Here is a 26,667-nt window from a genome sequence, read left to right as displayed (position 1 = left end):
TTGTTTGTTTGTTTGTTTGTTTGTTTGTTTGTTTGTTTGTTTGTTTGATTGAGCCATTTGAAAATGGAGGGGAAATATAAGAGTGGGGAATTCTTTGAAGGATGGGGGTGGGAAACAATAACAGAAAATGTGGAAATGGCAGAGGTGCTTAATGACTTCATTGTTTCAGTTTTCACCAAGAAGGTTGGTGGTGACTGGACATCTAACATAGTGAATGCCAGTGAAAATGAGGTAGGATCAGAGGCTAAAATAGGGAAAGAACAAGTTAAAAATTACTTAGACAAGTTAGATGTCCTCAAGTCACCAGGGCCTGATGAAATGCATCCTAGAATACTCAAGGAGCTGACTGGGGAGATATCTGAGCCATTAGTGATTATTTTTGAAAAAGTCATGGAAGACGGGAGACATTCCAGAAGTCTGGAAAAGGGCAAATATAGTGCCCATCTATAAAAAGGGAAATAAGCACAACCCGGGGAATTACAGACCTGTCAGCTTAACTTCTGTACCCAGAAAGATAATGGAGCAAATAATTAAGCAATCAGTTTGCAAACATCTAGAAGATAATAAGGTGATAAGTAACAGTCAGCATGGATTTGCCAAGAACAAATCATGTCAAATCAATCTGATAGCTTTCTTTGAGAGGGTAACAAGCCTTGTGGATGGGGGGAAGCGGCACATATATCTTGACTTTAGTAAAACTTTTGATACTGTCTCATAGGGAAATGCAACCTAGATGGACGTACTATAAGGTCGGTGCATAACTGGTTGGAAAACTGTTCCCAGAGAGTAGTTATCAGTGGTTCACAGTCATGCTGGAAGGGCATAATGAGTGGGGTCCCACAGGGATCAGTTCTGGGTTCTGTTCTGTTCAATATCTTCATCAATGATTTAGATAATGGCATAGAGAGTATACTTATAAAGTTTGTGGATGATTGCAAGCTGGGAGGGGTTGCAAGTGCTTTGGAGAATAGGATTATAATTCAAAATGATCTGGACAAACTGGAGAAATGGTCTGAAGTAAATAGGATGAAATTCAATAAGGACAAATGCAAAGTACTCCACTTAGGAAGGAACAATCAGTTGCACACATAGAAAATGGGAAATGACTGGCTAGAAAGGCGTACTACAGAAAGAGATCTGGGGGTCATAGTGGACCACAAGCTAATGGTCAACCACAAGCTAAATATGGGTCAACCATGTAACACTGTTGCAAAACAAAAACAAAAAACAAACATAATTCTGGGATGTGTTAGCAGGAGTATTGTAAGCAAGACACGAGAATTAATTCTTCCACTCTACTCCACACTAATTAGGCCTTAATTGGAGTATTGTGTCCAGTTCTGGGCATCACATTTCAGGAAAGTTGTGGACAAATTGAAGAAAGTCCAGAGAAGAGCAACAAAAATGATTAAACATCTAGAAAACATGAGTGATGCGGGAAGATTGAAAAAATTGAGTTTGTTTAGTCTGGAAAAGAGAAGACTGAGAGAGGACATTATAACAGTTTTCAAGTACATAAAAGGTTGTTACAAGGAGGAGGGTTCCCTTCTTTTGACCCTTTGACTGCACTCCTGTCCATGTTTTTACATTACTTGTCCCCCGTACTCATTTGAGTTTCTGGCCCTGTGGATCCTCCCCTTAGGCTGGGGGTGGGGGGGAATCCTTTAGCTTCCTTTAGAAGCCCGCCCACTTCCTGAACCCCAATATGTACAAGGAGGAGGGAGAAAAATGTTCTTCTTAATCTCTGAGGATAGGACAAGAAGCACTGTGCTTAAATTGCAGCAAGGAAGGTTTAGGTTGGACATTAGGAAAATCTTCCTAATGGTTAGGGTGGTTAAGCACTGGAATAAATTGCCTAAGGAGGTTGTGGAATCTCCATCATTGGATATTTTTTAAGAGACGGTTAGACAAACAAATGTCTATGGTCAAGATGGTCAAGATGGGATGGTCAAGATCAAGATAGTACTTAGTCTTGCCATGAGTGCAGGGGACTGGACTAGATGACCTCTTGAGGTCCTTTCCAGTCCTATGAGTCTATGATTAGAGCCTGGTTTGCAGGTGATGGATTATACTGAATTGCATTACTAAGCTTTTAATGTATAATTTGTCATGTTATATAGGTACCCTTTTTAGTATTTTTACAAATGTTAATAAAGAAAACTTGCAGGAGTCAAGTTGGAATCCAGGAACATAAAATGTCATTCTTTGACTTGTTAAATATATTTAACCTCTAACCAAAATGCTGTACCTCACATTCAGGATCTACTTCATACTTTCTGGAAGCTGTCCCATCTTCCTTAACTTAAATGAATCTGTGGCCACTTCATTGTAGTCTTTGCAAACCAGATCCTACCAAAAAAATTTAAGTTACATTGGGCACTTACCAAATGTAAATACCTAGAGGTAAAAATACCAAAATTACCTGAAAGACACACCAGAAAAAGTGTCAGGGTCTCCTATTTTCATTATGGGCCTATGTTCATTTAACTAAAATGAACATATTATCAAGTCTCTTTTACAAGCCCTCCAGGTAATCAGCATTATTGCCTTGTGCACTGTGTGATGTTGAGTAAGTCACTTGACATCTTTGGGCTCAATCTTTCCAGGTACTTTGCATGCTCAGCTGCCTTTGACTCACAGGAGGCAGATAGCATCTCACAGCATCAAGGTCTCCCCACATTTTATAAAATAGGGATAATGTTTATTTCCTCAAATGCTTAAAACTCCAATTGACTTAGTAGACAACTTTCAGTACGTAAGGAATGAAGGACTGAGCCTTAATAACTCCAGTTTTTCAAGCAAACATTTGCATAACTTTTAGACTACTCATGTGAACAAAGTTATACATGTGCTTAAGTATATTAAGTAAAGCAGTATATAATGTTTGCCTGATTTTGAAAGTTGCTGTACTGTATGTGTGCAACATGTTAGTCTGATGATTTATTGACTTTTTACTTTTGATAATGACCAATCCTTGCCAACATATTATTTTTTTCTTAAATGTATTATTTTATTTAAAATAACTGTAGTGCTTGGTTATAAAGAAAAAGTCATCATTAAATTATCTTCTCTGTGAATCTCCTGTATAGATAGACACTAGCATCATGAGATACTGTGAAAATGTACCATGTTCACTGATGTATAAGTAAATAGAGTTCTAAAAAAATTGCAAGGTGGAATTACAAGGTTACCAGCAGAGCATCAAGTTCTGTACAGAATTGATAAGGGCATGGCTTAAATAAAGGGAGCTGTCCATCTAGTAGTGCTCAGAAGATGGGTAGGAAATTAAACTGCCAAACTACAAACCTTTAATGATAGCGAAGTGTGTTAATATTGCTGTGAACAAGCAATGTCTGGAGCAAAATTAATTAAAATCTTAGCATGTAATATGTATCCTAAAATGGAACTTGCTCAGTGCAGAAAGCATGAAGAAAATATATACAAATATAAGCTATAATGTTTTTATTGAGTAATTTTTTTTCACCAACAACCATTTGTAATTGAATAATTTATATATTTTTTGTAAGAAATTCTCTTTTATAATGAAATCATCACACATTATTTTATTATCTAAAATAAGTAGAGTTTTCATTGCAAAGTAAACTAAATTATAGTTTCATTAGAACTGCAAGTTTAATTCAAATTATATGTATTATGCAAATGCATTAGTAAAGTATTGCTGTAATTTACAGTTTTTTTTCTCTAGAATACTAATTACTCAGTCTTCAAATCAGTAGTTTATATTAGATTGCTTGCAATTTTTAATGTATGTGTTTTACTGTACTACTTATGGGGAAAACATCATATGTAGTGGGAAAACATGGCTCCTAAAAGCATCATAATGTTTAACTTGTTATAAGATAATACTTGTCACAAAGAAAATACCAGAAATATTTTAAACATAGAATTGATGGGTTTGATTTTATTTAAATAGAAATCTTGGACGTATTATATGGAAATAATCTGCATGTTATGTGTGTGTTGATAAATAATAATTTGTGTTATCTTTATAAATGAGTATTTGTTAGCATTTGTGTGAAAGGTATAGGGGCACGGTGACTTTTCAGAATATTGCAAGACAATCTCCATAAGTAAGGGTACGTCCAGACTACCTGCCGAATCGGCGGGTAGTAATCGATCAATCAGGGATCGATATATCACATCTCGTCTAGATGCGATATATCGATCCCCGAATGCACTCCCGTCGACTTCGGAACTCGACCAGGGCGAGCGGCGGTAGCAGAGTTGATGGGAGAGCCGTGGCCGTCAATCCCGTGCCATGAGGACCTGAGGTAAGTCGAAATAAGATACGTCGACTTCAGCTACGCTATTCCCGTAGCTGAAGTTGCGTATCATACATCGACCCCCTCCCCCCAGTGTAGACCAGCCCTAAGAATGCATTGAACCCCAGAATGGTTACATGGAATAAAAAGTTAAACTCATTTTCCTATAATCTAAAGCAGTATGTATTTGCTCTAATCCTACCTCTGCTGTCTCTGTAATTGATATGAAAACACAGTCTGGTCAACAGCACTTCCTTAGATACATCCTTTACTCCATTTACTTGTGGCTTTATTGTCTTTATTTCACAGACAACTGCCTGTAAGCAGCATTGTGGATTTTTTATAGCTGGCCATCTATCTCTAAATAAAAAGATGACATTGCCATAATAATTTGTCTATCTAGAATCATTGTGAATCCCTACAAGTATGGTGCAAAATGTTCTTGCCAAATTGTGCACTTATCTAATTTGTATAGTATGTCAATCCCAATGTTCAGAAAGGTTTGTGTTTAAAGTAATCTAATCTTACAGTGAATGTTGTGTTGGACCAATAGGAAACACAAACATTCAATGAGTTCATGTCCTTTCATGCAGTTTTGCTTTAGTTCAGTGGTTCATTGAAACTGCAAGTGGACTAGATTTAATCTCTGATGTAGTTAGAACTCTGATCTAAGGAAAACAAGCTTCCCCTTTTATACCTGGGCTATATTTATTATTTGAGCCAAATTATAGAATTAAGTGACAGATGCCAATAACTGGGGGAATCTCAGAGTGAATATCTATTTGCAGTAGGTACACAAGAAATGAGGCCTCATTTTTCAAGCAACAAGAGAACTCTGATCTATGGGGAATTTTTTTCTTTCTAAGGCTAGATCCTGCATCCAACCCATTGACTTCTTATGTTACATTGTGTAGCACACAGTGGCTTTAGTGGGCCTCTTCTTGGATTTAGGAGTTGACACGAGTAGATAAACAAAATTACTTCGTAAAAAGCTCCTAGGGCAATGAACACACTCCAATCAAACCACTTCTGCTTCAGCAAAAACAACAAGGAACCCTTGTGGCACCTTAGAGACTAACAAATGTATTTGGGCATAAGCTTTCATAAATTTGTTAGTCTCTAAGGTGCCACAAGGACTCCTTATTGTTTTTGCTGATACAGACTAATAAGGCTACCACTCTGAAACTTCTCGTTCAGTTATCCAGTTAAAACTAATGGTGATTTACAATCCTCTTGCAGTTCAATTTGAGCAGTGTGCAGAATGCTATCTTTAGCCTCATTTTCTGGAGTATTGGCCCTTTCTTGACCTTACAACTAAGTTTTTCTTCATTTTCAGTAATGTTGAAACATTTTAGATGTGATTGGAGATAGATATAGGGCCTTTTGAAGCCTATACAAATTGTCTTTGGATTCAGTTGGAACATAAAAATTGCCATACTAGATCAAACCCAAGATTTCACACTCTGGGATCTAGGTGTCCAGTCCTGGGATCGAGGGACAGGCCAGGTGTCAGAACTGGGGTCAGAGTCTGTGGACAAATCAAATCAGGATCATAGAGTCAGGAAGCAGGCCAAAAGTTGAAGATGGATTGAAGTCAGTTCAAGGCTCTGGGCAACAGGAGGTAGGTGCAGGGCTGGAACTGGTCAGGATAGGGCATGGACAAGGCTAAGGGGGCTGGAAGAAGGCCCAGGCAAGGCTTGGGGAAGTAACAGGAACCAGACCAAGAGCAGGCTGGTCTGTCACATTGTGAAGTAGCAGGAGGACTCATGGCCAGGTAGTGCTGTTGCAGGGTCAGTAAAATACCTCTGGATGGAGGTCATCTGACCCAGTCCCTGCCCATGGATAGGCTGCTGCAGCATGTCTGAAGGTTGAGGCATTGCAGACTCTGCTTACAGGCTGAGTCCCTGCAGCTGAGTTACTGGTGCATGCCTGAGTGATGAGTCATTGCAGGCTCTGTTGGAGGGGTGAAGCATGGCAGCTGAGCTAACAGACCTGGTCTGGCTATGGGTTTGCCTAACACAAATTCTATCTAGTTCAGTATCCTGTCTCTGACAACAGTCAGTAGAGTAGAAGGATAGTGCTCATCCATTATATGAAGGGGTTCAGGGATACCAGAACAAGTGATGATCCTGATATATTTTTTAAAATCTGTAATCTGTTTGTAAACTCCTTAATGGTAAATATAATATACAAATTTATAACGAAGGGGAAAATATATGCTTCAAATTTAACTCTGGCTAAATTAGCAAGAACAACTTTGGATTTCAATGGGAGTTTCACCTCTTATATCAGGAATTAATTTGGTCCTTTGAATATAGCCTTCTTAATGCAGCATTACTGTATTTTATAACTAATTCTTTAGAATGCTTTGTACAATGAGATCCACCTGGAAAGTAAGTAGAAATATTATTTAAATGAAAGAATCTTTTATAGTTACAAATGCTATGCTAAGCAATAGGGGGCTCTAGTTAACTTTGGGGTTTACTCATATCAAACCAGCATTCAACTGATAAATTAGAAAAAAAAGTTTAGGAATTGAATGTGAATGTATTTAGGTGACAATGGGAAACAAATATTATATAGCTTAATGATTTACAGTAACTTATTCTTCTAATTTGCCTTCTGTATTCACTAGAGTAAGACACAGATGCAGCCATGTTTTATTCATTACAGAGAATATGTGAACCTGTTTAATCCTGTAATCATAGAATTATACAAATGTAGAGCTGGAAAGGACCTTGAATGTCTATACTAATGTTACCCTTGGAAGTAGGAAGAGTAGATTGCCTTAAGAAAGATACTTGACTACAAAAGGCCATGAACTGATGAATTGAAATGCCCTGCACAGAATTGTATCCTAGTGTTTCTTGAATAGTTTTGATAAAGGGCACTGTGTTCCTTTCAATTTTCTTCAAGTCTTGCATTCTCTTACACTACCAATGCCACCAAGCATACACATCTGTGCATATACAGAATAGAGAATGCTGATTCCCCCCCCCCACACACACACACACTGATGGTGAACGAATAAATAGCCTTCTAAAACAATGAGTGATTAATTTAATTCTTTTCCCAAAAAATACAGTTGATTGTTCCACCCATCTGTGTGAGATATTAACTATGCTAGATTTCTTTTAAGTAATTAATTGGGATTTTTACATTAATAAAAAGGATGCATATCCAAAATATCTAGGTGCCTCTGACACCACTTACAAGAATAGAAAAAAATTAAACAGCAGCTTAACTCTGACTGACAAAAAATATTAAGCCCCCTATAAAACCTAAACTGCAGAATTACCTTCCTTTCCACACAGATATAACATCCAACAAAACCCACTGTCTGCAACAGCTCACAAGAACAGGATGACCAGGGAGGGGAATTTGGTCCAGAACTGAGGCACCTCTGAACTGCGTACATACTACCACCATCATCTTTTTTTTTAATACAAGAGGTATCCAGTTGATCACAGCTGCAGCATGGTGGCATGTAGGGAGTAGCAATCTCTTATGTAGAAAGGTCCCAAAATATCTATAGCATTATAGGTTAAACCTAGCTCTTTAAAATTGAAGACAGTTGGCAGTTTTTCAAAGAGACTTTATTAAGGGCACAAGAGCAAACTATCCCACTGTGTAGGAAACATAGGCATTATGACAAGAGGATAAACCAGAAAATCTAAAATAATCAAAAATAAAAAAAAAAAAAAAAGAGTCCTACAAAAAGTGGAAACTTGGTCAAACCACAAAGGATGAATATAAACAAATAACACAAGTATGTAGGGAGAACATTAGAAAAGCCAAGGAACAAAATGAGATAAAACTAGCTAGGGACATAAAAGGAAACAAGAAAACATTCTACAAATATATTAAAAGCAAGAGGAAGACCAAGGATAAAGTAGTCCTGTTACTCAATGATGGAGGAAAGACAATAACAGAAAATGTGGAAATGGCAGAGGTGCTTAATGACTTCTTTGTTTCGGTTTTCACCAAGAAGGTTGGTGGTGATGGGACGTCTAAAATAGTGAATGCCAGTGAGAATGAGGTAGGATCAGAGTCTAAAATAGGGAAAGAACAAGTCAAAAATTACTTAGACAACATAGATGTCTTCAAATCACCAAGGCCTGCTGAAATGCATCCTAGAATACACAAGGAGCTGACTGAGGAGATATCTGAGCCATTAGCAATTATCTTTGAAAAGTCATGGAAGACGGGAGACATTCCAGAAGTCTGGAAAAGGGTAAATATAGTGCCCATCTATAAAAAGGGAAATAAGAGCAACCTGGGGAATTACAGACCTGTCAGCTTAACTTCTGTACCTGGAAAGATAAAGGAGCAAATAATTAAGCAATCAATTTGCAAACACCTAGAAGATAATAAGGTGATAAGTAACAGTCAGCATGGATTTGTCAAGAACAACTCTTGTCAAAGCAACCTGTTATCTTTCTTTGACAGGGTAACAAGCCTTGTAGATGGCGGGAAGCGGTAGATGTGGAATATCTTTCCTTTAGTAAGGTTTTTGATACTGTCTCCCATGATCTTTCTATAAAAAAAACTAGGGAAATACAACCTAGATGGAGCTACTATAAACTGGGTGCATAACTGGTTGGAAAATCATTCCCAGAGAGTAGTTATCAGTGGTTCACAGTCATGCTGGAAGGGCATAACGAGTGGAGTCCTGCAGGGATCAGTTCTGGGTCCAGTTTTGTTCAATAACTTCAGCAATGATTTAGATAATGACATAAACACTTATAAAGTGTTTGGATGATAGCAAGCTGGGAGGGATTGCAAGTGCTTTGGAAGATAGGATTATAATTCAAAATGATTGGGACAAACTGGAGAAATGGTCTGAAGTAAATAGGATGAAATTCAATAAGGACAAATGCAAAGTACTCCACTTAGGAAGGAACAATCAGTTGCACACCTAAAAAATGGGAAATGACTGCCTAGGAAGGAGTACTGCGGAAAAAGATCTGGGCGTCATAGTGGATCACAAGCTAAATATGAGTCAACATTGTAACGCTGTTGCAAAAATAGCAAACATTGTTCTGGGATGTATTAGAAGGAGTATTGTAAGCAGAACATGAGAAGAATTCTTCTGCTCTACTCTGCTGTGAGTAGGCCTCAACTGGAGTATTGTGTCCATTTCTGGGTGCCACATTCCAAGAAAGATGTGGACACATTGGAGAAAGTCCAGAGAAGACAAAAAAATGATTAAAGGTCTAGAAAACATGACCTATGAGGGAAGATTGAAAAAAATTGGGTTTGTTTAGTCTGGAGAAGAGAAGACTGAGAGGGGACTTGATAACAGTTTTCAAGTACATAAAAGGTTGCTACAAGGAGGAGGAAGAAAAAATGTTGTTTTTAACCTCTGAGGATAGGACAGAAGCATTCTGCTTAAATTGCAGCAAGGGCGGTTTAGGTTGGAGTTTAGGAAAAATGTCCTAACTGTCACAGTGGTTAAGCACTGGAATAAATTGCCTAGGGAGGTGATTGAATCTCCATCATTGGGGATTTTTTAAGAGCAAGTTGGCCAAACACCTCTCAAGGATAGTCTAGATCAGGGATCGGCAACCTCTGGCACGCGGCTCACCAGGGTAAGCACCCTGGCGGGCCGGGTCAGTTTGTTTATCTGCCACGTCGACAGGTTTGGCTGATCACGGCTCCCACTGGCCGTGGTTCACGGTCCCAGGCCAATGGGGGCGGCGGGAAGCCACGGCCAGTACATCCCTCACCCGCACCGCTTCCCACCACCCCCATTGGCCTGCAACCGTGAACCGCAGGCAGTGGGAGCCGCGATCGGCCGAACCTGCCGACGCGGCAGGTAAACAAACTGGCCTGGCCCGCCAGGGTGCTTACCCTGGCTAGCCGTGTGCCAGAGGTTGCCGACCCCTGGTCTAGATAATAGTCGTGCCTTGAGTGCAGGAGACTGGACTAGACGATCTCTTGAGATCCCTTCCAGTTCTATGATTCTATGAAAATCAATCCAGAAGCAAACAGACAGCCAGTGCAGCTCATGGATCATGTGTTGCCACAATGAAGCACAGTCCAATAAGCAAATTACTGCATTCTGCAGTGACTAAAGTTTCTGGATTGATGTAAAGTATAACCTTATGGCCATGAGTTGACAAAGGCATGGATCATGATAACAAAGACAGCATTCAAAAGAAACAGTTACAATTTCATGGTAATAAAACCATTCCAGGATGCTAATGCTATAATACTAGCCAACCAGTGGTGGGGATCTAACACACTCCACAGAATGTGCCCCTGAGTAATGCATGGTGGGGAAAAATCTGAGGTCTTATATGGGCAACATAGCAAATTTTCTATTTGTTTAACGGTCTTGAATGGGAGCTGAAGGAAATGAGCAATCGAGTACAGTTCGAAAAAGTAGTTTCCTAGAATGAAAAACGTAAATTCAAAGCAGGAGTTTATGTTGAAATGACTACAGGAAATGACATGTATAACATTGGGGAAGGGAGTAATTATGGATGAACACCATTTTCTGTTTAATCTGAAAATCAAAGACTTACTAGAATTCCTGTATTACCTCTCAATTGCATCAACAGCTCACCAGAACAGAATCTCTTGAAAAAATTATAATATAATTGGTTATGTTATAGTGAAACTGAAGTTTTAAAACATTAAGGGTCAAGAGTTGCAATCTTTGCACACCCAAAGGTAAGGGGATTTATTCTATTTCTGATCTTGCAATCGACTCCACATGGGTGGACCCATATGTAGGTCAGTGGGGCTCCACAAGAGTTCCCCTGTTCCCTGAGAGGTTTTTTCAGGATCATGGCCTAAAAAGGTAAGAATTTGAGAAGAAAATGTATTAAAACCAATGACAGTTATTCAGAGAACAGGGCTAACAAAGGAAAGAAGGGTCTAGGGAATATTTATTCCATAGTCCTCAACCCTTGTATAACAAGGTAATACAAATTATATCAATATTCATTATAAGGATGCATCCTACAGACTGACATTTTTATTTCTGCATAATCAATGCACATAAAATTTGACACAAATAGAACTATAATTTAGAGTAGTAATTAGAATCCATTAAATTTTCTATTGATTGTTTCCCATACATTTTTTATTCATTTTAATTAATGTAATACAAAATGAGATTCTGAACCACAGTTAATTTGTTTTTGACCAGACTGGAGCTGTTGGTCAGGTGCCTTTTTGCATTTTGCATAGCTGGGGGGGGGGGAGAGAAGGAAGCAGTAACTAAAAATGAAGCCCCATTAAGAAATTTTGATTGAGTACTTAGATCGTCTCATTTTCAGCATCAAATTATCAAAGAATGCAGATCATTTTTTTGTGTTAAAAGTTTGTATTTACTGAGCTTCTTTACAGCTTTTCCTCTTTGACCATCCTGAAGCATTTGACATCAAGCAAAATTTTTAAAAGCAACTAGGATCCTAACTACCATTTTTAACATTGACTTAGGCCTGGTCTACACTAACACCCCAATTCGATCTAAGGTACGCAACTTCAGCTACGTGAATAACGTAGCTGAAGTCGACATACCTTAGTTCGAATTTACCGCGGTTCAGACGCGGTCCACACACGGCAGGCAGGCTCCCCCGTCGACTCCGCGGTACTCCTCTCGCTGACGTGGAGTACCGCAGTCGACGGCGAGCACTTCCTGGTTCGAATTATCGCGTCCACACCAAACGCGATAAATCGAACCCGGAAGTTCGATTGCCAGCCGTCGAACTACCGCGGTAGTGTAGACAAGCCCTTAGTCACTTAGAGTTAGTTTTACAAAGTACTTAGGGACGTAGTCAGATGTTGAAAAGTTCCTAAGCAGTGCCTAACTCCTGTTGAAGGTAACACTTTATAAAAACAAAGCCATGGAGGGTTACACCACTTCCCATCATCAGATTTGTGCACAAAAGGCAAATTGAAGTCCATTTTTGAAAGGATAAGAGCCCCCCCCCCATCACATCTGCAATTTGGAAGTAGCAGGTCCCCGTTTAAAGTTAGTCACATATAACTTTTGCCCTTATCATAGGATTCTTAACCATGGAGATGAAATCTCTGCATTTAGTTTTTAAGAAGAGCTATCAAACTTCAGCATACCCATATCCCCAGGTATCTAAAGCCATTTGTCTGTTTCCTTGATAGGTTCACCTTGAAACCACATAATAGTTCATACTATGCCATAAAAAAAATCCTAGGGGTCTGCAGCAAAATGGCCACATTAGTTATGTAAAGTAATATATCATCTGTGAACAAGATCAATTTGTACGCACTCAAGCCTATTTTAATCCCACTAATGCCCAGGTTGTCCCTTATGGCTATTGCAAGTGTCTTAGTTGTTACCGTGAATGGGGAGGAGGAGGGGCAGGGGAGATGGAAGTCATTCTTTCCTTGTCTGCTTTCCCAAAGTAAATGGTTCTGAAATAATATCATTTATCTTCAATGTTGCCTTTGGGTTCTTTTACAAAGGCCATAGTCACTAACAAAAAAAGGCTAGCTGCAGCACTATTGCCTCTTTATGGCAAATGGAATCTCTCAAATCACTCTGTCAAAAGCCTTCTCTTAGAGCAGTGTTTCCCAAACTTGGGACGCCGCTTGTGTAGGGAAAGCCCCTGGTGGGCCGGGCCGGTTTGTTTACCTGCCGCGTCCGCAGGTCCGGCCGATCGCGGCTCCCACTGGCCGTGGTTCGCTGCTCCAGACCAGTGGGAGCTGCTGGAAGCGGCAGCCAGTACGTCCCTCGGCCCACGCCACTTCCTGCAGCCCCCATTGGCCTGGAGCAGTTTTCCCTACACAAGCAGTGTCCTAAGTTTGGGAAACACTGTCTTAGAGGAGTGGTACATACGCTGGAGGGTAGGGATAGGATACAGAGGGACCTAGACAAATTAGAGGATTGGGCCAAAAGAAACCTGATGAGGTTCAACAAGGACAAGTGCAGAGTCCTGCACTTAGGACGGAAGAATCCTATGCACTGTTACAGACTAGGGACCGAATGGCTAGGAAGCAGTTCTGCAGAAAAGGACCTAGGGGTTACAGTGGACGAGAAGCTGGATATGAGTCAACAGTGTGCCCTTGTTGCCAAGAAGGCTAATGGCATTTTGGGCTGTATAAGTAGGGGCATTGCCAGCAGATCAAGGGACGTGATCATTCCCCTCTATTCGACATTGGTGAGGGCTCATCTTGAGTACTGTGTCCAGTTTTGGGCCCCACATTACAAGAAGAATGTGGAAAAATTGGAAAGAGTCCAACAGAGGTCAACAAAAATGATTAGGGGGCTTATGAGGAGAGGCTGAGGGAACTGAGATTGTTTAGTCTGCAGAAGAGAAGAATGAGGTGGGATTTGATAGCTGCTTTCAACTACCTGAAAGGGTGTTCCAAAGAGGATGGATCTAGACTGTTCTCAGTGGTACCTGATGACAGAACAAGGAGTAATGGTCTTAAGTTGCAGCGGGGGAGGTTTAGGTTGGATATTAGGAAAAACTTTTTCACTAGGAGGGTGGTAAAGCACTGGAATGGGTTACCTAGGGAGGTGGTGGAATCTCCTTCCTTAGAGGTTTTTAAGGTCAGGCTTGTCAAAGCCCTGGCTGGGATGATTTAGTTGGGAATTGGTCCTGCTTTGAGGTCCTCCTGAGGTCCCTTCCAACCCTGATATTCTATGATTCTATGATTCTAGAGGATTGTGACTTGCAGTTCACAAAGCTTCCAGGTCTTGGCCAGTGGCTTCAATGTAATTTGCATAGTGTTGGAGGGGGACTGTATAAGAAAAGGAGATTTAGGCTTTGATTTTCTAATATTGCTTTCTTTATGTCTTTCCAAACCTGTACATTTTCCTCTACTGTGTTCCACATTCCTCAGTATCCTCCATTCCTGTTGGTCAGAGGTCGGCAACCTTTCAGAAGTGGTGTGCCGAGTCTTCATTTATTCACTCTAATTTAAGGTTTCGCATGCCAGTAATACATTTTAACATTTTTAGAAGGTCTCTTTCTATAAGTCTATAGTATATAACTAAACTATTGTTGTATGTAAAGTAATTAAGATTTTTAAAATGTTTCAGAAGCTTCATTTAAAATTAAATTAAAATGCAGAGCCCCCCGGACCGGTGGCCAGGACCCAAGCAGTGTGAGTGCCACTAAAAATCAGCTCACGTGCCATCTTCGGCATGCGTGCCATAGGTTGCCTACCCCTGCTGTAGGTGCTGTGAGAGAATTTCACATCTGAAGACAGTCAGAATGTGCCTGTCTTTAAGTCACTCATCAGCATTGTGTTCCACCTAGAGAAAATGAGGGGGGTGTGGGCGATGCACCCATCTGGAGGTGTTCCACTGTTGAACAGAATAAGGATAACTCCCCTGATCAGACTCCTTATTCTGTCCATGTTTCATAAGTGAGTGAAGGAGAGGAATGAACTGATAGAAAACTACAGAATGGCTTCTGTGGGTTATGGGACCAGAGGTTGCTGCTGGGAGGTCAGAAGATGCTAGCAAATAAGCAGGGGTAAAACTCTCAAACTGTGGGACTCCTTGTTCAGCTGCTTTGGTGTTTGCATTAACTGGTGTTTGCAAATATTCATGTGAGCAAAATTTCATTCTCTAGAATACTTGTGTAAAAGAAGTTTTACATGCATATGTGTCCATATGCCAATACTTATGTGAATGTATAGTTGCATGAGCATTCACACTGTAAGTGTTCATGTTGGTCTCTTTATAACTGTTTTTATGTATAGAAGTCATCCAGTTAGGGAGCACAAACAATGCAATATTCCTTAGGTGATCATTCACAAAATGCAATTATGAATAGCACCTACTTGAAGCAATAGTTGCAGCAAGTTATTCATGATCAGTCTTTAGCTGAAATATGTTAATATAAATCCTTTGTTGAATAAGTTTGAGTAATAAATATATTCATTTTTTAAAAAAGCCTATTGATGTATAGTTTTAATAGAAGATGGCTATACTGATCAAAGAAATTGTTAGCTCTAAATAGTTTGTTCAGGGTTTTTTTGGTAGAATGCCTTGAATTTCACTGACTGCTTTCTCGTTGTGTGATGTCATGACAGTTGGAAACAGCTGAGGTGTTCAAGCAGATAGTTTTCTAATTTAACTGTGAGAGGTCTGGTGTCAGCTCATTGTAGATGGAGGATCCTGCAACCTGGAATGCACCTCCCCATTTCCGTCTGCTCACTTTTCCAAGCCTTAATTATTTTACACATGCAGGGAAGAATTGTTTGAATTTGGGGTAATGATCAAAGGTTTTAGTCTTTAGATGTTAGTCCTATTTTGGAATTTGTTTAGTATCTTTGCATATTTTTAGAGCTTTTGATGGGTACATTTTAACTAATTCTAGTGAGGAGCAATTGTTTTAGTTCCCTGTTATATCAAGCCCTTATTGTTTTAAAAGAGAGGAAGGAGAGAAGGTCAGAAATTTACATTCCATGCTATGGCTAATGCATTTTGTTTTTTATAACAAAAGATAAAGTGATGGGTTTTCCTTTAAATATAATTCTAGTGCTGTTTTATTTTAAGATGCCAAAACATTTTTCAGAATTGTTCAATAGTAGGTGATAGAATTAAGACTTGTAGATTTTTTTTTCCTTAGTATGACAGTGAACACAAAACTTGGATGTGGAAAAACATGAAGTTATCTAACAGTGAAACTCTATTAATTTAAACAGCAAGATTAATATGCATTTTAATCTTTGCCTTATATTTTTTAATGTTTTGATCAGTACAGTAAAAGTAAAATCAAAGTGCTAGTTTCTTAACATGCTTTTTCAGAAAGTACCTTAAATATTGTACTTTTGCATGTATTAATTTCCATAGTTTCCTATTTATTTCTTCCCCAATGACCTCTAATTTGTAATCTTTATAATTTAGGTAATGTTTTGTAGTGGTACTCTCATTAGGATGATGCAACATTGCATGTTTTCTACTTATTGGTGTTTGAGATGTATAACTAAATCTAGAAGATAAAGCATGAACTGTGAAATTATAACTAAAAATGGAATATAATTATTGAAATTATGGCATTTTGGTTAATGTCAAGTGTTGTATCAGATTTAATATCTGGCCTTTTTTATCTCAAAAACCTTTATGATCTAAAAAGTCCATGTTTGTATATTATAACTTGAGTTAAATTTACCCTGAAGTCCTCACATGTTAAGCCTTTTTTTAATTATAGCTGTGAACAAACATTCTAAAATTTGGAGTTTTGGACCCCATTCCTGCAAATACTCATGTATGACAAGTTGTCCCATTGAAGCCAGTGAATCGAGGCCTTTACAGTCATATAATAATAATCTAGGGTCTCAGTCCTGTACTACTGAAGCCAGTGGGACCTTTGACATTGTGATATAGAGATCTTTAGTCCAATATATCAAAAATATTTTCTAGGTTTCCACTTCCTTCAGCCCTTTGTCAGGCCCAATCTTACTTTACTTCTCTTATCTAATTGAATCTATAATATTTTTATGAGATGTGTCACTGTATCTAAGTGATGAAACACTGACATCCACTGAAATCCTTGAGACACCTACCCATGGACACCAGCTTTCCCTTGTCTTTAGTAATTTCATAAATTGTGGCGTTTAAGTCATCACCATGAGCATTGCATAAGGGAAGCTGTGCCATCCATATTTCAAATCCTTGTGACTAATATTACTCTGAACTCTATCATTATATCGGGGAGGGATAGCTCAGTGGTTTGAGCATTGGCCTGCTAAACCCAGGATTGTGAGTTCAGTCCTTGAGGGGGCCACTTAGGGATCTGGGGCAAAATCAGTACTTGGTCCTGCTAGTGAAGGCAGGGGTTTGGACTTGATGACCTTTCAGGGTCCCTTCCAGTTCTAGGAGATAGAATATCTCCATATTTTATTATTATTATCTTTTGTTACTTATATGTGTAAACCTTCTGCCAGGTGGAATCAGCAGTAACCAGGGCTGGGTTCAATATCTAGGGGTTCCTTCTCAACAATACAACACATAGAACCAGCTCGAGCCCCCACCCAGTAACCTGGGAAAATTGCATACTGCCCCAGATGCCTCTATGAGGCAATACTTCCCCTCTCACAAGCACAGAGTCTAAGGGTAGACTCTACCAGATCGGCGGGTAGTGATCGATCTATCGGGGATCGATTTATCGCATCTAGTGTAGATGCGATAAATCGAGCCCCAATTGCTCTGCCATTGACTCTGGAACTCCACCGCGGAGAGAGGTGGAAGCGGAGTCAATGGGGGAGCGGCGGCCGTCGATCCCGCACCGCGAGGACATGAAGTTAGTGATTCTAAGTCAATCTAAGATACGTCAACTTCAGCTACGCTATTCTAGTAGCTGAAGTTGCGTATCTTAGATCGATCCCCCCCTAGTGTAGACCAGGCCTGAGTGTAGGAAGTCACCCAACATTGAATAGGGAAAATGCCGTAAGCAGGAGTCATAAACATAAAACCATGAGTAGGGCACCCACCGCAGAGTGTGTGGAGCAGTGTCTTCTGATTCATGTTCTTGAGTTCTGCAACCAAAATTTCCTTTACTGTGCCCCTCTCTGCTCCTTCACCACACCCACTCACAGTGGTTGTCCTGGGTCAGTGAGGACTCAGGGTTCAGAGGTGCATATGTGCGAGTTCACCTCCTACCCGGGGCAGGGAGAAGGCATTGTGATTGCGCTGCCATCTGAGCACCTGCTGTGGCTGGCCGCCCCACCAACCACCATTCCGCTCCACAGGCTGCCCTGCCAGCTGCTGCTCTGCACACAGTCACCTTCTATCACCTGCTTTTATACTGTGACCTCTGTAGGTCAGTCTCTTGAGGTTTCCCCCCAGCTCTTAGTGATTTTCAGTTGTCAGTGATTGTCAGCTACCAGCGGAGGAACTTAAGTGGGCTGGGCAGAAATGCCTTCCCAGCAACAAGTGAGTTCAGCTTTAGTGAGCATTTAACAAAACAAAAGACTCCTAATGGAGCCTTACTTAGTTCTGTCTTTTAAACAGTGGGGAGGAGCAGGTTAAACCAAGCCTGGGGCTCTGAGATAGAGACCATCTCCTGGCATTGACACCTGTCCCCCACTTATCTTCACTAGGTCTGGCATTCAATCCCCTGGCTTAGCTAGTTCCTTTCAGTTGAGGGTGACCCCTCAATCAGGACAGGCTAAGCAAAGTTCTGCTCCCCTTTGCTCATACAATAAAGATAACATTGATAACAACATTTCACAACCCCTGCATTCAGTACTAAAGTGATTTGTAACCCAACACCAGCCAAAGTTGATCACTTTGGGCAACACAGCTCTGTCTGCTGGATATCTAGGAAGAGTAGGTGTGTTTCTGTAAATATATTCTGCTCCTGAAGGCTTTTCCCCTCCCCAGGTAGCTGTCAAAGGAGAGCTCATTCAGACCCTGCTTACATATATTTAGAAAAATATTATAATTATTATTTTGAAAATCAGATTTTAATAATGCAAGATGCTTTAAAGGTTAAGACTGCATATAACTTAAAAGGTTTTCTTGAAGACTTAATAGTTCCATGGCATTAATTTCAGAGTTTGAAGACTGAGCATGAAAACAGTTAAAATATTACCTTCCATAAGTCCTCCATATCATCCCCTCTTCTGTCCTCCATTCAGCCTGGCCTAAAAAATACCCACTCACTTTTGTGTGTGTGTGTGTTTTTTTTTTTTAAAGTCTGAAAATTACATTTTGCCAACTTGAGGTTCTATAAGAGCCCGAAAGACTCTAAGCCAAACCGCAAGCATTTGATTTGCCTGATAGACATATTTTAAGTATAGGAACAATTTTAAAAATTCCCGTTGTGTGACCTTGCTTCTGCACATCTGCAACCATCCAGCTCTATACTACCTACAAATTGGCTGTTGATGTCCAATGGAGAGTTAACTCTGATTCCCATATGCCACCAAGGCAGGCTTCTGCAATAATAAATGTTGATGTTAAGGTTGTCATCTTGACCATCATACAGCAGTTTACTATTTATTTATTACAGACTTGTTTGCTAAAATCCCATTTGGCAATTGTTTTCTTATGTAGACACACATACAGGAAATAATCTGTATCTTAATGTGTATCTTAATCTCTTTTTCAGGTTGCTTGGAATTGAAGGAGGACACCATTGAAAACCTTCTGGCAGCTGCCTGCCTCCTTCAACTCCCACAAGTAGTAGAGGTTTGCTGCCATTTTCTAATGAAGCTTTTACATCCATCCAACTGTTTGGGAATACGAGCATTTGCTGATGCACAGGGGTGCACAGATCTTATGAAGGTGGCTCACAGCTACACCATGGTAAGGCAATTTCAATATATTTCAATTATACTAATGTGAGTCATATATATTATTTTCAAAGTATCTCACTAGCATTGGAGAAACAATTCTGTTGCCATTACTCTTATTGAATAGTGCCATACTCCACAAGTGATCCTATTAAAGTCAGTCGGGCTGCTCGTGGAGTGTGGTACTGAACTGGAATAAGGTAATCAGAATCTCACCCTGAATGGTGAATGCAATTAACTGCTAAGACACTGTTCAGGATGTGCTGTAAATCACAGCAGCATACTGTTTTATTAGGTTCATGTTTATACTGTGAAAATGAATCTTAAGGCCTCAAAATATTTTTAATAAGAGTTTCTATTGTGCCTGATTTGGATATAGGGAAGCTTTATACTTAATGATATTGTTCAATGTATTTAAGAATGTCATTTAAAGTTCTGTATGATATAAAATCTGTAGTTGTTTTTTTTTAAATTATCATTTTAATCGTTAATGCACATGAGAGGGAAGAGAAAAGGCAAAACAAAATCTCTTCAATATATTTTTTTTTGCCTTTTCTCTTCTCTATCATGTGCATTAATGATTAAAATGATCATTTAGAAACAAGCTACAGATTCTATATCATACAGTACTTTAAATGGTACCCACTACAACCCACAGGCTGATATCACAACATTATTAGAAATCAATCGGAATCAAAGTAGAAAAAATGTTTCCTACTAAAATACCAAAACCTATCTGTAGTCATTTAATTCTGCATGGTTTGCTGCAATTAAGAACATCTGGCTCGTGAGATTAGGTTTACGTGGAGACCGGGTCACCTATCACCTCTAGAGAGATAATGGTCCCTTCTGGTCGAGATTGAAATTATTAGTGCAGTAATAGGAAAGTTTTTGATGCAGCTGCTTGGTTTCTCCAGCCAGTTCTTCATTTTAAAAAGCACACTTGTTCTATTGCATGATTATTAAGTACCATATAATAACACAGATGTTTTCAGACCACTAATGCTGATGGCATTATACGCATGTGAATATTCATATACTATTACAGAAGTTTCAAAATATGTATTGAAACCTCTGTGCCTTAGAATGTAAGTTCCACAGGTCAAGAACCTGGCACTTATTTAGTGCAGCTATTGGCCTTTGTAATAATGTACTGAATATATGAAAATGAAATTCATTTCATTCTCTTTTTTTTTTCATTACACTTGCTTGATTTGGTTTGATTTTTGGAGTTTCTTGTTACAGCAGAATTGATTACTCATATCTGATATATCTAATTTACTTCAGTGTTTATTTTGAACCTGTTTCTGAGATCTGAGTAGCTTATGCACAGCTGCTTGGAGACAGGGAGCCTGATCTTCAAGCTGGTAAGCAAACATTGAATTTCATGCAATGGGAAAACTGCCCGAGCGAGGACGGTAGGCCAGCAAGGAAACCAGTTGTAACTAATAAGTTGGCCTTTATCTTAAGTTACTTTGTCTAGGTGGTAAACTTTAGAAGTACATTTTGAAGGCCAGATTTTCAAAACCAAGACCCAAGTTGTATGTGTAATTGTAATTGCATATGTAGCTACATTATCATGGCTGACTTTACAATCATAATAAATATGCAACTGTGCACATACAAGTATGTGTATTTTTCTGTGTACATAAATGATCCTCTAACTCATGGAAATCTTTATCCTATAAATGTCTGATTACTTGATACATGAAATAGATTCACATTTATGCATCTTTGCAAAATCAGTTTTATTGTGAATAATAAGTAATTTGTAATCCCTTAGCTGTAGTGTTTTACATTACATTTTTACTTGTAAAAGTTTAACATTTTTGGAGAGCCACCCAAATTAATAATAATTCTTTATGAATGTTTCTGACGTCAAGGCTATAGAAAGGATGAATGAATGCATACTTTCAAGATTCAAGTGTGTTTACTTTTTATGAAACCAAAAGGTAATTTCAGACATGAAAAAAATTATAGAAATAGGTGAAATGACTTTTCTCTAGCTAATTTTCTTAATTACAAGACCTAAATAATTTCTCTTATGATCTACTGCACTGTCAGAATATCAAGCATAATGGAAACAGTGGGGAAAAAATCAGGGAAAAATTTGGAAAACACTACAGACCTTCAAAGGCTTTTGAAAAGTTAAAGAACAGGGTTGTTTTTTTATAATTTTTTAAATTTGTTTTTCCCCCCCAAACTTCAGAAACATTGTACTTGTGACTGGATATTTATCACTAAAATTATTATATTATACCAACCCAATGAGTAGGGAATCAGAGCTGGCTACATGGACACTTCGAGAATATAGAACTGGTAATCCAAAGACAATATATTTTGTTAACGGGTCATAAATTTCAACCAGCCAAAGAATAATGGCAGAAAATGAAATGATTCCAAAAATTATCTTCAAAAGATAAAAGCATTCTTCTACTGAGATAGAACCAAGAAATTCTCATTCTCAGTATCTTATATCTGTTAAACATTACATTCACCAAGTGATAACCTCCCTGTTGATCATTTCTGCTCTCATGTTTTCCCTATAGTGACATGATAGATTTTACTTTGTTTTTAAATTATGGGATGCTATACCTAAAGATTCATAATTTCATTACTAATTTAGGTCTCAGTCACTGAATGTTCAGTTTTCATTATAATATATTTGTTATTATAACTGGGGGGGAAATGTCAATAAACTCTAGCTAATCAGTTTGTTTTTATAAGCTCCATTCTCCCCTACTGGACAACAGCTCAATAGGGGAAAGGAACTCTGTGAATTGACAGTCATTCCATTTTTCCCATTCTTCTGTCACAAAGATGGGAGTCACTGTCATGAAGGAAGATGGAATTTCAACTGTTCTTCGACTATGAATTCTGGAGGAGCCACAGGAGCTGGGGTGCATTGGCATAGATGGCCCTTGTAGCCACCTTGACACTAAATCCCACCAACATTTCCCATACCATGGCAGCATGCTTTCTGTTGAAGACATGCTTCAAAGAGCTTACGTGTACTGTATTGTTATAGGATATCCCTTAGGGGTTGGTGTGGTTCCAAAGAAGAGAATGAAAAGCAGTGCACATCGGTAAAATATAATGCTGTTTTTAACATTTGCTCCTAATGCTCAATGGTTTGGAAAAGGAGAATCTGGAGGAACACAGCTGTCTCCCTCATACTCTCCCTTCTTCCCCATGCCCCTTCTCTTTCAGGTACCATTGATCCCTTCTGGAGGGACTGCTGTGAAATGGGTAGTATCCCAAAGAGGCAGAAATTCCACTTTCACAGGCATAGGCTCCTCTCCATACATGGATACATCGGGCCATTTATGTTTTCTATTCTACTTGGTCTTCAGTGAGAAATTTGACTGTTACATGCTTGTAATGCAAAAGCCAAATGGGAGAGAACGTGGTGGGGGGGAAGGAAATGTTACCAAAAACATCTATGGGGGAAAATAAATAAGGGAAAAGATGCATAAAAGTTAGGAAAAATCAGGCAATCCAAAAACAAAAGCAGCATATAGGTTTCAAATACAGCAAATTTCTAAATTGTTCTTAGTCTTATTGGAGAGAGAGCTCTGCCTAGGGCCTTGTTCTCTCCCCTCTTGCCCTTGGACAATGAGTCAAATATATATTTTCGGTATGAATAATATTTATTTTAATAAGAAGAACAGAATAAATTTTCGATGAGGAGCATAATGTGTGTGAACAAAATGGCTGCTGTCCCTGCAACACAATCAGAATTCTTAGATATTTAAAGGTTAAGTGCACAGAAACCAAAGGTGTCCATTTCATAGCTGTTTTCATCACATGTGAGGTGCAGAACACTTTCAACTCCCATAATATGAACTGGGAGTTGAAGTCACTCAACACTTTTCAAGAGGTTTACAGTACTTCATACAGTTGGGCTCTTTGGTCCTAATCCAGCAAAGGACCTAAGCACATGCTTAATTTTAAGCAAATGAGTTGTCACAGTGAAGTCTATTTTCTATACACTAAACTTTTAATTTCCTAAGAATTCTGGCTATGTTGCAGGAACAACCAACATTTTGTTCTCACACACCCTGCTCCTCACAGAGACTTTAATTTAGTTCTTCCTTGTTGATCAATGTCACAATCTAGAATAAGCAATTCAGTCTGTAAACACATGGCTTCTCTTTGTGCATAGAAAAGCATAAATGGGGACTACTCTAGTGATTAAGCATGTGCTTAAATTAAGCATGTGCTTAAATGCTGGACCTTAATTTTCATAACTACAAATGATCATTCAGGATATTATATTGATACATTTTCCTATTAAATCAGGAACAATATAGAAGCTCATCACTATATTTGATTCCCACCCTGCCCCTCAACGCCACACCTATCATCTTCCTATTTTGTATCAGAGATTTAATTTAAAAATGGTATAGTGAGGTTTCATGCTAATAATGGTTAATAGTAGAGCTGGTCAGAAATTTTCTGCTGCATCATTTTTCTCCCAGAAAATGCCGATTTACTGAAGTTGAAACATTCTGATGGGAGCATGACATTTTGTCAAAACTTCCAATGGAAATCAAGCAGGTTGGAAAATTGCCTGGTGTTTACCCAGCTTCCTTGAACATCTACCCAGCCTCTCACAAGCCCACCTAGTGGGCTCTCTGGGAGCCTGGGGAGCATATTTCATTTCAGAAACACTGAAACATGCCAGCTGCAGGAATGTGCTTGTGTTCACAAAATGAAATACTGTGGCATTTCATTCGAGTGGAAATTGCTGGGATTTTGTGGAAAAAAAATGTTGTCTCAAACCAGGAAGAAAAGCCAAAAAAGTCAAAATTTTCAAAAGTGAGTTATTAAGCACTTTGGGAGCAGATTTTCAAATGTAGGTACCTAAAAGATGCCCAGGAATGGGAGTTCACAAGATGGCTAGGCAGCTTTGTTAGGCATTTTTGGTTTGGTTGGTGGGTGTTTTGGGTTTTGGTTTTTGTGTTTGTTTGTGTGTGTTTATTTGTGTTTTTTTTCTGGGGGATGCATAAAAGTTACTTGCTTATTTCAAGATAGTGTGGTATGGTCAAGCATTATGGTGAAGGGATGAGCTAAGGTTGCTTCCTGCTCTTCTGAATATGAAATGAATTGTTGCAGTGTAAATTACTTTGGTCAAAATTCAGTCCTGACTTCAACAAATGAACTCACTTCCTGTTTGTAATCAGATTAATACTTTGAAACATGATTTTGAAACGGTTTCTTTTAACTACAGAAAGTAGTGTAGGTTAAATAGTATGCCTGGAATACTAGGAAATCTATCTTTAAATACCCATTTTTTCACAACAGGGACTCTTCCCTTGTCCCCATTTACCCCTGTTTCCAACTGTTCCTTCCAAACTGCAAAATAAATATCAGAAAGGAAGAGGTTAACAATCGTTGTTGTTTTGTTTGTTTGTTTGTTTTTTTGCTTTACACACACACACACACACACACATACACACTGAATGTCCTTCACGTAAGACTCCTGGTTATATTACAGTCCTGGCTGGAGCTTTTTGCCTGCAGCATGGCTTTTACAGTCCATATCAATTTGATCAATCACTCTTGTAGACTTAAAATATTCAACATTGTTAAAATCTCAAACTAAAGTAACAGTAAACAGTTCCTTCTCTAATAAACATTTGATAATTCCTTAATTATTTCTTGCTTAGACTTTTGCAATAGCCTTCTTGGTGGACTCTCTCTTTTCAGAAAGACCATCTGATTGTATTTTTCTTCTACAACCACTGGCATGTAGTGGTGTAGTGGTTTAAAAAAAAGGGTAAACTCACCTAAACTAAACTCCATATTCCCCAAATGAAAAGTGGGTAAACTGGTTGCCTGAATTTACCCTCAACTACACTACTGCTGGCATATTGTGTAATGGGAGTGTACTTGTGCACATATAAGGTGGTGGATGGTGTGGGGAGCAAAAGCAGGGGTGCTTGTGTCATCATTATAGTAACTTGTGCATTCTTGTCTTGCCTACTCAGCATAGTTTTTGAGAATTTCTGAATGTGGATATCTCAACAGAATGTTTGCATCTCATTGCATACTGCATGTCTAATCCTAAATACCATGATCACCATGATTGTACTGTGATGTTTTGAGGATCAACCCAGACCAGTAAGAGGTTTTGTCACCACCTACCCTTTAACCTTAGGTGCCTTAAATGCTCTGCTGCTGTGGCTCACAGCCTGGACACCAAACAGCCACCAGACAAACATGCAGTGCTTGAATATCTGTGTGCTGTGCACCCTGGTACAGCAGTCTGTCTCTGGTAGCTTGCCACAACACAACAGCACCCTGGTCTCCATCAGCCTTGGTTACTACTAGCTGGGGAACCCAACACACTCCCAGTCCCAAATTTCCCCTACACCATCTGCCCTGAAGTGTCCAGCCCTCTCCTGAAGCACTCAGGGATCAATAAGGTTCATTACTTTTTTAAGGAGACAAAAGCACAGCTTATTACTTTTATAATTAATAATTGCTTCAATTCAAACACAGTACTGTATTGGTTTAGATTAAAAGTAAAACAAGTTTATTGACAAGAAGAAAGAGTTGTTCAGTAAATTCAAGTACAAGGGATAACTTCAAAAATGGTTAGAAGCGAATAAAAGTAAAATATGCTTTCCAGTGGCTGAGACTTAACTCAACAATCTAAAGTCTTGATTCAGGGTAGATTTCTTACCAATCTTTCTTCTTTCCAGCAATGCTGACTTTCTCTAAGTCAGGACCTTTCACGGAAGTACAAGGTGCTGGTTTCCCTTTCCTAGGTAAAAGATGCCAAAATGGTGTTCTCTTTCCCCTTGTGACGGTCCATGCCCCTAGGGTCAAGGCAGCGTGGGCTATCGGTCACAGTCTATAAAGCAGCCCTTCGGTGTGGGGCAGCGCAGCCCAGAGGACAGAGTCTATGAAGCAGCCCTTGGTGCAGGGCTGCATGGCCTAGCGACCAGAGTCTACAGAGCCCCCCTTCAGTGCAGGGCAGCATGGCCTATCGGCCAGAGTCTATAGAGTCACCCTTCGGTGTGGGGCAGTGTGGCCTAGCGGCCGGAGTCTATAAAGTCGGGGCACCCAGTAAGGGGTGTGGTGGCCCCAGTAGGGGGGCCTGTGCCTACCCGACTCCACTGGGCCT

The 26,667-nt window shown here is 39.3% G+C and overlaps 1 protein-coding gene across 2 annotated transcripts in view; it reads left to right on the top strand.

Annotated features, from left to right (window-relative positions):
• KLHL1 (kelch like family member 1) overlaps window positions 1-26,667 on the top strand; it is a 416,713-nt gene that overhangs the window by 164,068 nt on the left and 225,978 nt on the right. For both annotated transcript variants that reach the window (XM_024211986.2, XM_024211977.2), the window contains one exon: window positions 19,349-19,545. In XM_024211986.2, coding sequence (XP_024067754.1) covers window positions 19,349-19,545 — 197 coding nt within the window. The remainder of the gene's footprint in view (window positions 1-19,348; window positions 19,546-26,667) is intronic.

This window comes from Terrapene carolina, unplaced genomic scaffold (genome assembly GCF_002925995.2).
Source record: "Terrapene carolina triunguis isolate 2854851 unplaced genomic scaffold, T_m_triunguis-2.0 Scaffold21, whole genome shotgun sequence".
Taxonomy (NCBI): domain Eukaryota; kingdom Metazoa; phylum Chordata; order Testudines; family Emydidae; genus Terrapene; species Terrapene triunguis.
The sequence above is the reverse complement of the archived record's forward strand: the minus strand, read 5'-3'. Positions and strand labels throughout refer to the sequence as shown.